At 38.4% G+C, this 13,722-nt stretch overlaps 1 protein-coding gene across 1 annotated transcript; it reads left to right on the top strand.

Moving 5' to 3' along the window:
- The first annotated feature begins 4,413 nt into the window (after positions 1-4,413).
- Positions 4,414-8,409, top strand: SOSTDC1 (sclerostin domain containing 1). Its single transcript, XM_041466560.1, has 2 exons — positions 4,414-4,872; positions 7,097-8,409. Exons 1-2 carry the CDS (start codon positions 4,668-4,670, stop codon positions 7,510-7,512), a joined length of 621 nt encoding a protein of 206 aa, XP_041322494.1. The 5' UTR covers positions 4,414-4,667; the 3' UTR covers positions 7,513-8,409.
- Positions 8,410-13,722: the final 5,313 nt, after the last annotated feature.

The raw sequence follows: 13,722 nt of genomic DNA, 5'->3' as shown, positions 1-13,722 counted from the left end.
TACTGCAAATGTTCAAGAAGCGTTCTTCACTCTACTGTAAATTTTCCTAGAATTTAAAAAAAAATCCCCCCTTTTCAGTCTATTTAATGTCTTTTTTGATAAAAGTATAATTTGCCTCCTTTGAAGCTGCAGCCCGACCTAAATTATTTTGTCTACATTATGTATAAGAGTAAGCAGAAAAAAAAAATTGTAATATGGCATTTAGGGAGATGAAGAAGACATAAATCAGAACTAATTAGTAATTCTTATTAATGAGAATATATGTTATGTTTTCCATTGAATCTTTCAAGTGTAATTTATTGAGAAAATTAAAAAGTGTCAGTATAGAAAAACCTCAGTATTCAAAAAATCATTGGTTTTGGAATTTGCAGCATGGGAGGGTATCTTGGTTCTCTAGCATGTTTTCTGTATGAGCTTTAAAACTATGCTAACTTGTTGCACAACAGCTTACAAGCTCTCAACAGTTGCATTTATTACAATTTTACCTCACTTTCAGACAAGTTCTCTTATCAAGCTCCAAATCACATTTTAGGGAGCTTTGAAGTACATTACTAATATACTTATTGCTTAACAGAAAATATCCTGACAGTCCTTTCTGTTTTAGGTGCAAAGTAATAAATGTCAGCTTATTTTTTGCAATCATTTATCTGTGCCTGTGCTTACTCTCAAAGTATCTGGCTTTGAAACAAGTCAAAAGTGCAGTGGTCTTCTTCTTGGAACTAACAATAAAAATATAAACACAAATTTTGAACCTTTCTTTCCATGACACCCTCATTCTAATTCTGGTCCTTTTCTGTCATTATTAAAACTGGGCAGGCCTAAGTGTTTTGAAAAATTGAGGATTCCTTTTTTTTGTGCACATTCAGTGATCATGTGGTTTGCAAGGCTCTCTGGCAGTCATTTGTACTTGTCAGTGCATACTCTTCTATTCCCTGTGGCTGTTTTGTGCTGCTAGACAGGTGTGTGCATTCTGCACAAAACTTTGCCCTTTGGACATCATTAGAGTGTCTAAGAAACATGGAGAATGGGATCCTGACAGACTTATAAATGACCATGAAGAAGGGAATTCTCTTTTGGGATCTTTATGGAACGTATGCCTTATATTATTCCACATCCATTGAGAGAGCGTGGTTTTTCCATCACAGAAAATGCAAAAAAGCAAGATTTAAGGTGCAGATAACTCTGGATACCATTCTCTCTGAAGAGTGATGGATGGCTTTACCACTCTTTTTAGGTTCACTCAGAAGCAAGGCTGTTAATATATGAGGAGCAGTAAAGTTGAAAAAAGCATATAGTTAAACGTAGCACTTTATCCCTGGGTACATGTACAAACAAATTAATCTGGCTAATGGGTTTCTGCCCTGTGTCTTCCCCACAGTCACTTTTCAAGTATCTGAATAAACAAGGGCCTTTGCACGTTGCCAAGGAGCAGAATGAAGCTCTCTTGTATCCCTGGGAGCAGTGAAATCCAGACTCCTGGACCCTTCACACTGAGCACTCAACCTCTCCAGACACTCAGGTATAGTCAGTATGCCCCAGCTAATCTTAAGCATCATAATGGAAGATAAAGGAGAGAGAATTTACTGCCTAGGACTCAAAGCTCATAGAGTTTTATAGATCAATAAGAACATCCTGAGTTATGCCCAGGGGCAAAAAGGAAGCCAGTACAGACTTCAAAGACCTTGTGTAATATATTCCTTATGGCCAATATTACAGATTAAGCAGAGCAATGTTCGACACAAGCCATCAAATCTGACTAGAATGAGAACAGACTATACCCTGTATAAGTCTATTTTGGAGGCTATGAGGATAACTTAGAGCCTTCACCTTTGACAACTTATCACAACATTTAACTAATGATAGCAAAATATATTTTAAGTCTGGAAACTCATTCTGAGTTAAACAACAAGAAACACCTTTTTATTCTGAAGTTCACTGAGGAAGTATTAACAGGAATCAAATTTATCTGATCAGAATTCCTTCAAGCAACTTCTAATCTCTCTCAGGGAGACTCAGAAACAGTGAAAGACTGCAAGCTCTAGGTTTGATAAAGAAAATATGAATCAAACTGACAAACTCCTCAGAAGCCTGCTTACCTTTCAAAGCAGGGAGGCTGACACTACTGACCAAGAAACTGAAATCACAATATTTTTGTACAATATTTGTAACAAATGGAAATCACAAATAAAATTAAAACAAGGTCTACCCTGTCTAGTGCACAGAAAAACGAGGTAATCTATATTATCTTTCCTGTGGCAAATTCAGGGCCAAACTTTTCCTTTACAAAGGCTGTAAGAGGCTTTTCATGAGGTCTTCCTTCTCTAAGTGACAAGACCAAGAGATGTACGTGACAAACCTAATGGTTTGAAATCTAGACTAAATTTGAAAGGATGATCATTAGCTTTCATTGAAAGCTTGAGGCCTAGCAGGCTTCTTGTAGACCCAGCCCTATAACGACTCCAAAGTCCCATTCATTTTCCCTGTGAGAAGATCATATGCCTTATTTCAGAGAAAACAGCTCTCAAGGTAACCTCTGACTTTTTAAAGTCTTGTCTGATGTGGGAAAATCTCTCTACTAGGAAGAGGACTCCTGACTGGTATACACAGGTACTGTGGATAACTGGAAAATCATTTCTATGCTTTTAATTACAGTGGCTCAGTTCAGCACAGAGACTATCCTGCAGGGTAGGTGAGATGTGTAAAGATCTGTATGATCTGTGAATATTAAAAAAAAAAAAAGAAGTAGGACTTCAACATCTACAAGGTTCAGTGATGTTGAAAAAAAAAAAAGCTCAAATATTAATGATCTGCAATGTACATATCTTTTTTTGATTATTTGCTTAAGAAAACTTGGGGTTTTTTTGTGTTTTGTTTTTTTTTTAATTTTTTTTTTTTTTTTAAGGGGAGGTAAAATATACATCTTTGCTTTTGGGGTTAGATTAGATTCTCCATGAAAGTGGAACGTGGCATTTTGTAAGGGGTTAGCAGTGATCCCACTCCTCCATACATTACCCTGCTAAAAGATCTCACTCTGCCTTGCAACATTCTTGTTATTCCAGAACTGGGTTGGGCTAGTCATAATAGATGCAGGCAATCAACTCAACTTCCCCACACACAGCTCTGCCAGTAAAACTCACTTCACCTTGCAACACTCCTGTTTTTCCTGCGTCCTTTAAGCAAAAGCTATCAGTTTGGCACTCACTGTGGATGTGTCCTTACTCCTGCTGAAATCCAGGATAACTTTCTTAATGATGCAAGAGGAAAGTGTTGCTGATATAGACAAGTGTCTGCCTGTGACTAGGGTGAAACAAAGTTGTCTTCTCTGAATGACAGATTTTGATCCTGGCAATAGATGTAACTAACCTGTGTTCCACTTATGATTTTATTGCAGCAATAAAATCCAATGTGACTTTAGATACCAACTCAATTACAGAGAGTGTAAGTGAGATTGCAGTCTAATCTTTAGTCTAATATGGCCTTCTGCAAGGCTATACTTTTTCCCAAGAAAAGGGTTTCCTTTCTAGTTAGAACGCTAGAGTTTTCAGTGTTGATCACTGTGTTGTGATCAACACAGTGATCAACACTGTGAAAAAGTGTTGTTTTATTTATTTTGAAAATCTATAGAGCATTCACCATGATGCAGACAAGCACTGGCCTACTGGCAATATATCAGTTTACACTGGTGTTTGTATCTGGGCTGTGCAATTTTATGTAAAATCAAGTAAGTGCATGCCACAACAAAAAAGTATGCCGAAGTAAGGATTATTCTTCCAAAATTTTGAAAAAAAAGATTTGCATGTTTTCTCTTGTTTCCTTTATCACATGAAATAATACATTAAAATATAAGAATGCTCTAGGCAATGTACAAAACGAAAAAAGACTAGTTTGGTGAATGAGCATGGTGAGAGGCTATGAATATGGATACGTTTGCACGAAGGAGCCTAGAGGAGACACTTTTTATGTGTGGTGATACAGAAATACAGACTTATAACTCTGTACACCAGGGAGAGAATATTCCCCTAAACCAAGTAATTTCCCTTGCAGTACTCCCTGTTGATCAAAGCTGCATAATTTAAAGCATCTAGAGGCAGCTTTAAATTATTCACAATATTTTTAAAAAATAATTTTGGTATATTGCAGATAATATTTGTGTAACAGCAGTCTTCAGTAAGTTCTATAAATTTTGCATCCTTATAGAGCTCATCTCAGTTTGAGAAGAGGGTACATAACTTTGCATAAGTTGGACAGGAGAGACTCATTCTGTCACCGTGTTAGTCACATCAGCCACAGTGCCAGGCATGCAGGACCATAGGGAATGGCAGGGCAGAGCCGGCAGTCTCTAGGTCTCAGCCTGAATGCTGCTGTGTACTGGTTCCTAAGAGTTTTCTGATACCCTCAATAGCCCCAAATAGGAATCCTGCAATTAGTGCATCTAACTCCTCCTTTACTGCAGTCTTCTCTCCTATTGGTGAAAGGTCTTCGCAGCTCATGGAGGGACCCCACCCCTTTTGTGGGTTTTCATTCTGAAGCTATCCACAACTTTACACCTGAATGAATGCCAAACCTCTCTGAATATATAAAGGAAACCTGCAAGAGCAATTTCAGTTACACAGAAGAAGCAGAAGGAAAAGATTTCATCCAGCTTTGTCAGACAGCCTGAACCAGCCATGCTTCTCCCTGCCATTCACTTCTACGGCTTTTTCCTGGCTTGCATCTTCACGAGAAGCTACTTGGCTTTCAAGAACGATGCCACAGAGATACTTTATTCTCACGTTGTTAAACCCGCTGCGGCGAGCCCAAGTAGCAACAGCACGTTGAATCAAGCTAGAAACGGAGGCAGGCACTACACCAGCACTGGATCCGACCGTAACAGTGAGTATCCCACCGGCGGCGCTTCCACCGCAGCCGTGGGCGGCAGCCCCGCCTGACCCGGCCCGGGAGCGGGAGCAGAGCCCCTGCCGGAGCCGCGCATCCCGTGGCAGCGCCCCGGCCCCCCAGCCCGAGCGCGGCGCTCCAGGGAACGGGCGCCTGGGGGAAGCCGGGCCACGGAGAGATGCTGCTGGTTCCGGGCCGGGATCTGCCTCGCCGGGCGGCCTCCGAGCCAGCCGCCCTCCCACCCCCGTGCTGGGAAGTCCTGTAGGACCGGCTCTCTCGGGCAGGTTACTTCCTGAGGGAGGTTCATCCAGGAATGCCGGGTTCTATGGCATCTATCCGGTAGGGAAGCGAGATAAAGAAAAAGGACAGAGAGGCATTTCCAGAGCGCTCGCTTTTTTGACTCACCTCCCACTGCGGGCAGGGGAGGTGTCTGGGCTACTTTTCAAGTGCAATAAAAAACTCTGAATTTTGTTCCCGCTGTTTAGTTTTACTTCCTGCCGTAGCACTTACCCGCTTAACACCTCCAGCAAAAGTAAACAAATCAGGTCGTAATTTACCTATGATCTCTGCTCTAACTTGCCTTTTTTATATCCAGTCCTTTCCTTCTGAGCTTTATGTATATAAGTCAGATACGTGGGGATCTGGAAACCTACTGACTTTATCTGTTCCCTCCCCTGCACACCTCCTTAAAATTAAAGAAATCCAGATAGAGGAAACATACACACACACCAACCCACCCACAGCACCTTGATAAAAATAGAGTCATCCCTGGAAAGTGAAGGCAACAAGTGACACCGATACCTTTCAGCTAAGCCAGGTGTGTCAGCTTTTATGAATGCTAAAGGGTTTTAATGCACAGGAAACATCTCATCATTATGAGATTACTGGGACAGGTCAGTAGGTATTCATTGTCACTGAGCTGTCACTGGTGAAAAGCTGAGCCGGGGAAGACAGAAAAACAGAAGGAAAGACAAACTCAGATCTGTGACCAAATGCTTCCAGGTACATTCCTGAGTGCAGCTGCAGGAAGGCAAGCCTGAATCTTTTCTGCAAAGCAGGCAGTAGAGCAGCCCTGTCAATATTCCCTGGGATCAGCCTGCAGATTTACAGTCCCCTCTTCCTGCCCACCCTGAGACACAGAGGACAGGGTGAAGCAATCTTAACGCAGTGCCTCAGTTCAGAACTTGCTTCCAAAAATCCAAGAAGAAACAGAAGCAGCCTGTAGCTGTGATATGTAGATGTACCTTCAAAGCCTTTTATGATTCATTCTGAAATGTTTCTAGTAATTACTTCTATTTTAAAAGCATTAGTTAATTGCATTGTGTGTAGATTCTGTGCCGTAATTGTCCTTCGGAAAGAGGGAGAGCACAGACAGTAAAGATTGCTTATTAAAATTAAGCACACTGTGGGCGTTTATTTCAAAGTATAATTACTGAAATAAACAGTTGTGTTTATTGCAGGGTGCAGAGCCGCACATAGAGACGGGTACAAACATGCCTGTATGAGAAGCTCTGCATGTTGGCTCTGTCAGCTGCCTGAGAGAATTTTCAGGATCCTCTATGTTACACATAATATACAGACTACTACAGTTACAAAGATGGTGTTCTCTTGAGCGCGAAAGGACCCCTCTGAAATTGTTACTGCTAATCATCCAAACTTCATAGGCAGAATCCCATTCTGTGGTAACTTCATCTGTTACCACTTCTGCAGTGTCTGCCCGGAGCCGCAGAGTTCATGGGAGAGTTCAGTCCACTATAACAATGAACGAGAAGAAACACACTGTTTGAAATTAATTTAAAAGCATTTCAACTGTTTCCAAAGCAGTGTTTTCCCCCTTGCTAATGATCCAACATAATTGTTGTAAACATCACAGAGCAGATTCCCTAGACTGAGAATAAGCAGGAAACATTTCTTCCCTTGGGGCATTTTTTCTCTTATAAAAGGTATGTCCCTGAGAAGAAGTACAGGGAATAAAATTGCCTCTTCTACCACAACTGCTGAAGTGCAGGTCATTAGGATTTTTTTATGCTGTGGTATTATCCAAAGATACCATCAGCACTTGAGGCCCTTGTGTTGGGGGACACAACAGTGAAGAGATGTCCTGTAAAGATTAAAGCCTACTTTAACTTCTGTAAAACATGCCTGGTTAATGTGAAAATGACTGGTTAAGGAAATCACTCCATTCTGAATCTCAGTGTTTCTTGTTCTGTGCATTCTGCAGATCGCGTTCAAGTTGGTTGTCGAGAACTGAGATCCACCAAGTACATCTCAGATGGCCAGTGCACCAGCATTAATCCCCTGAAAGAACTGGTGTGTGCTGGTGAATGCCTCCCTTTGCCACTGCTGCCCAACTGGATTGGAGGAGGTTACGGAACCAAGTACTGGAGCAGGCGGAGCTCACAGGAGTGGAGATGTGTCAATGACAAAACTCGCACTCAGAGGATCCAGCTCCAGTGCCAGGATGGAAGTACAAGAACCTACAAAATAACTGTGGTCACAGCCTGCAAGTGCAAGCGATACACCAGGCAGCACAATGAATCCAGCCACAACTTCGAGGGAACTTCTCAAGCAAAACCCATCCAGCACCACAAAGAAAGGAAAAGAGGCAGTAAATCCAGCAAGCATAGTACAAGTTAGAAGTCAAACATTTTCTGCTCTCTCATCTCCCATTCCTTGTGCCAAAATTGAACTCACCTGTAACCATTTGCTTTACCATTCTGACTGCTTAAAGACAAGTCTGCCATTGCTGTGTTCTCAGTTGATGCTACATGCTTATTGCTTTGACCAAAATCAAAAGGGGCATTCTCAGCATATGGACTTTTTGGGTGATTTTCCAAATGCTCAAGATGGGGAATAATATATGCCTTCCAAAACCACACTATAAACTTTTACAATTTCTCCAGCCATGGAAGCAAAGAAAATTTGCCAAGAGTATTCACTGAAGTCAATTTTGTAAAATAATGCTTTGTTGTGGGTTTTCCTGAGAACATTTATCACATCTATTGCCTTTTATATCATGTTTTATGATCTTCTGACAACAGCTTAAACTACAACACCATGTATCTGCTTTCAGATTAATTCTAAAAAAAAAGTGCTTTGCATGCTCACCTTTCTCTTATCTCAGTATACCAAAAATTAAAATATGCATGGCAGCAATCAAAAAGTAAAGCTGAACAAACTATTTATTTGTTGTTGTAATTATTTAATGAGCTTTTATGTGTATTTCCCTCCAAAATTATGTTTATAGCTTTTCATATGTATCAAAGTATTTTCCTATGATTTGGGGCTGGAGTAGAACATACATTTTGTAGATAATGTAAAATAGACATTTTAGCATTTAGGTATATATATTTTAATTTTGAACGTCCATAAACTTAGGTGTTATTTTGACATAGCAACATAAAATATGTATTTTTCATTCTTCATCTTGTATTATTTTTGTTTAAAAAGTGTGCAATCAAAAGATATGACTTTCTTTCAAATTCATTGTTTTTTTTTTTTTTTTTTTTTACAAAAATAAACACTGCTAAAAAATGGTATTGTCTGGCTCTCTGTATGAAAATGCGCACATTTCAACCAGTCACAACACTTAAAAAAAGGGAGAATATTATTTGGTTTAAAAAAGTCTATCCATAAAATTTAACATTGAAACAATCTTTCTCAATGTGAAAATCTTATATGACTGTTTAACAGATGGTGCTTATTAATGGTCCAAGTCAGGTTCTTATTGAACAATTCTCAAGCTCTAGATTTCAGAAGAAGTGTGTATTTGAGAAATTTTACAAGCTAGTGAGACACCACCATTTTTTTTTCTTTTCATTAGTAATGATCAAGTCAGTATAATGGTATAACTTACATATGGCTTCATTTTTTCTATAGAACCAATAGAGTCCTGCACTTTTATTCACAGATTCTTATAGAAGGTATCAGAAAATTAGTAATTAATCTACTTTTCATCACATAGTGTATGAATCACCTGTTATTAAGCTTCCAAGCTGTATTTAAACACTATGGGCAAGATTTCATCACGGGATTCTGCTGTCCTTAAATCATTAACTTTTACAATCCATTTGCACCCAAAGTAAAAGTTACACAAGAGGAGAGTAATGAAAAATCTTACCTGATAAGGTCTCACCCAAGTTCTCTTTGACCTTCTTTTTATCTCATCCTATTTTGCATTTTAATTCTAAAAGATTCATCATTAAGTTCTTGGCAGGGATCTTGGTCATTAATGTAGAACTGTTTGAAAATCAGTGCTGCTGCCTGACTTGACTTACTGGATCCTAATTTTTATTGACAAAATGTAGTGAGTTTTCCTCAAAGTTACTTTCAAAAATTCACTTTAAAATTTGCCATTTAAGTAAAAGAGAGATACACTTTTTAATTAAATTTTAAGTGATCCACATGGTAGTACAGTTAAAACCCCCATGGCATTAATGAACTAGTTGTTTCAAATTCAGTTTTGACTGTGAAAATATCGAAATGATGAGACCAGAGAACATTTATACTTAAATTCTCTGATCTTAAAGGTGCTTCTCTTAAGCATGAAAGGAGAGATGATGAATAAAAGAGGTAGCAAGGAGAGAACTGAAATGACATTGCTGCTAGGCATATCAGTTCAGCAGAATTAGAGATTTTTTTAAAATTATTTTAAGAGACATTATAGTCTCGTTCAATCATTTCATGACAGATTTTTTTTTCCAAATGCCAAACATCTATCTATTTTTAAATTGCTATCCAGCTGCTTATTCAGGATGATAAAACACAAAATATTGAGATAATGGACCAAAATATAACCAATTACAATGCCAACAGTCACTAAAAATCAGTAAAGCTGCTCTACCTGTTCTGTGTTTAACTTCCAGAAACAAGAAGGATGAAAAAACTGCATATCTTTCTCATAACTTGTCTTCAGTCAGTGAAGCTGGACTGTAGGAACAAAATACATGTTTAATATCAGTTTACGTTTTAGAAATGGGGATAATAACTTCTAGATTGTCCTTTTATGCAGAACTACCCAAAGGGGAACAATCTGACACACTTCTGCTAAAATGACTTTGTGAAATTTTGCTGGATGTGCTAGAGAAATACCACGGGGCCCATTTCTAAGTCTGGCATATTTGAGGGAACATGAGGGAAGCCAGCAGGAGCTGTGTCCATCAGCAGCAACTTAATTTTGACGTGCCAGCTGAGTTAGCTAAGGTCTCTTCTTTGGCCATCTCTGGCCTTTTGTGGGAGTGATTTGCAGGAAAGCAGCACTAGAAATATGTTAATATAGAATTTTCTGAAGGAATAATGTTACTCTGTGATGCAGCTTGTAGCTTCAATACAGAAGGCCTATACAGTGCCTTCTGTTTCATCCTGTTACATGTGAACTCATGAGGCCCTATCCAAGGATCCAGACAAAAGGCATTACACAAGTACATCAAATAGTTTCTTGTGGAGAATCTCTAACATGTAAAGTTGCAGTGGATGAGATATGGGCCATTGCTCTTGTGGAGGTCAGAGCCCAAAGATTCTCAAAGACTCAGAGAGTCTTTACTTAAGAGCATTGCTTAAACTGAAATAATTTTAGACATGATACATCTCAAGTTTGCTTCTGAGTTAAAAAGGAAAGACAAACATGTTAAAATTTTCACCCAAAGTCTTAAGTCAAATAGATACAAGAAGTAGGTAATGTTGTTTTGAAAAAGTACAATGTAGAGGCAGATTAGGCAATTTTTCATAAATTAGACTAAAATATTATTTATTATTACACTATTATTATTTATTACACTAAAATTATGTGGAAGTTGACTTTCTCAATGATGTTCAATCATACAGGCAGATCAGAATTCCAAAAGGCTTTCTTAAAAAGCATTTGAAACACTTAAAAAGAACTTAATAATTTTATAATTTCTCATACTTGCTTCTTTAGAAAACTAGAAGTGAATAAATTAGAAATAATCTGTTAATCTGCCATCACTATTTCATTACTTTTGAGTTGATGAAATCTGCTCCCAGCTAAGGGGTAAATTGTTTTATAATGAGTGGAAATCAATTTTCTTTAGACATTACTAGAAACAAACTTAGCCAGATGCTGATTGTTTTGATAGCATGGAGGCACTCAGAGGCACACTTCTCAGAGGCAGTGGTAGATAGTATGTGTCATTAAGACATTTATCAACTGTGGAAGTCATAAGGGCCTGACATGTGCAATCTAGACTAGAACGGCCTTTAACAAGTTTATTTATTCAGTTATTTAATAATAGTAACAAATCTGCTGCTCTCGCCTTTCCAGCAGCCTTGGAATCCAAATCTCCCAAGCCAAGCTCAGTCATTTGTTTGGAAATAAAGCAGACATTTGAATAACAGCCTTCAAAATACCTAACAGATTTCTGCTAGTAAATCACTTTAGTCCTTCTAACCTTGACCTTTATATCCTTCCTGAAGAAGTACAACATTAATCAAGAAAGGACTGTTCAATACATTCCACTGTGAGAGTCTTGTTGCTACAGTATTAACCTGGAGGTGTTCAGTTGAAAATTATAAGGAATCCTTAGAGTTGGAAGGTATCCTATTCTCATGATGCATTTCCTTTCCCGGAGGCCAAGCAAGGGGCTTTGATTTTAAGTTCATTGACATACATATAAACATCACTCCAGGCTAAACCTGAAAATTTTCTAGAGATTTATGAGCTAAGCAGACATTCTGTCACTGGATTTGATAATTTTGCCTGAACGTCGCCCCCACAACAAAAAGCCTGCCCATGCATCTTTCTGAAAGACATCCAGCTTTTCAGCTCACTCCTTCTGTGAGTTATGTGCACTGACACACTAGGAAAGTGTGCTTTACAAGAGATATTGCCTACTACTGAGTTAATATTAAAACATCTACCTCAGTATTTCCATGACAAGAAAATACTCTTGATTTTTAATTAAGGCCTATTGAACAACATGCCATGAAAATAACTAGTCTCTACTAATTGCTGAGAGAAATCTTTAGAAACACTGGACTGTAACTCCATTTTGGGAGTTTGCATGTTCTTACCTCCCTTTGGTTTGACATGAAAAGTGAAAAGAGGTGATGTTGCATTACCTGAAGTTCAGGCCTTCTTAATGCTTCTTTACAGCCACAAAGAAATACAGAGGATGTCTTAAAAGAAATGAAAATCTGGACAACTTCTTTAATAGGGATGGAATATGGTACTTCTTGAATGTAATGGAAAATGAAATAAAATAAAATAATTCAGCTATCAGAAAAGAGGCCCAAATCAAAATCTCCTGAAATGATAATATAGCTCTGTTTACTAAACTGCAATGGTAACTCCTGTAAAAAGTGATTTTTACTACCATCTGCTTAAGTACAAAATACTAAATCACAAAAAAATGTTTTGAACACTTTGTTTATTTATTGTCCCTTTCTCTATTTTAGTAGTTGTACAATAGTGTATAATTGTCTCATTGTTTAAACTCTTAGCTGTTCTGAATCACATTACTACAGCACACTTGCTTTTTGATACATAAATATTTAAAATCTCTTTTTAGAATGTCTGGATGCATTATTTTTAAATTTTGACTACTGAGAGGAAAAGCAATGTTGACTTGGCTTAGAAGTTCCACATTTGATTTGTTTTGTTAGGCCCAGTGAGAAGTGACTTAGTGAAGAAGCTGTAAAGCAACTTAATAAAAGCATAAACCATTCTGTGAAGTCTGATGTTCAGTTGGATAAAGAAGAGCTATCCAGGCACAGTCATTAAAGTTCTTTTGTATAAAACAGCGGAGAATTGAGAGAGAGCCTAATGAGAAAAGTACTTGCCTAGCCCTACCACAAGAACAGCCACTGAGAAATGGAGTAACGATGCAAAGCTTTAAAACACTCTACAGCACAAAGACTTTGAATTGCAGCAGAAGCAAGTTTAAGCATCTGTGACTTGTTAGATTATTATTTTATGTATTTTCTTATTTATTTATTCATTTACTTTGGGATGGGTCGGAGAAAACCTTTTTAAATTCCCTATGGCCATTAAGTTGGGATGGAGAACAGAGGTCTGAGTGTTTCTAAAATGCAAAGCTGCAAAAATTTTGGTTTTAGCAAGGAACACTTGCTTTTGGTGTATTTTTCTTGTCTTCATTGAAAAAGCCTGCAGAAACCTTTGCTTTTGTGCTTGTTTATTGCAATTTTTAGGACACTAGCCAGCACAGCTTATAGCACCTGGGAACTGGTTGTATTACTGCCGTGTATCTGTTTTCAGACATTTAAATGCCTGAACCTGGGTATGTCTAGAAGAGGAGAAAGAAGAGAAGATGGATCAAAAGAAAGGAACAAAATGACATGTGGAGGACAGCATATGCTGTGTGTTCTTCATTTTCTTCTATCCTCACAACTTTTCATGAGACTTCAAAAGACTTGCTCCATCTGCAGATTGCCAAGCCCACTGGCCCATGAACATTGCTGCCCTTGGGATGTAGCAGACTGTCAAGTCTAAATACACATGGCAGAAAACCATTTCTGACTCTGTGCCTTCACCTCCCATGCAAAGGAAAGAATGCACAGCACAGTGTGTCTGTCCTGTTCCACACTGAACCACGGAAGTCAGGGAGACTTCAGAATCTGCCATCTTCACAGCAATGCACATTCCACTGCACTGTTCTGGTGAGTGACCACAGCCCCCTATTTCTGAGGAGAATGAATACTGCCTAAGCTGACAAGATTCATTCACAGGTTTCTTAGAAAGCTATCAGTCTGCCACACACCTGGACTTCCTTGTTGAAGAATTTAGCTCAAAATCTTGCTTACCACCTACATAAAATATATCAAATATCATATACATGTATAAAATTACAGTAAACTGATTTTGTAAACAAG

The sequence above is a fragment of the Pyrgilauda ruficollis genome, unplaced genomic scaffold (assembly GCF_017590135.1).
Source record: "Pyrgilauda ruficollis isolate IOZ18807 unplaced genomic scaffold, ASM1759013v1 scaffold2, whole genome shotgun sequence".
NCBI lineage: Eukaryota > Metazoa > Chordata > Aves > Passeriformes > Passeridae > Pyrgilauda > Pyrgilauda ruficollis.
Note: the sequence above shows the minus strand (reverse complement) of the source record. Positions and strands in the feature narration are given on the sequence as shown.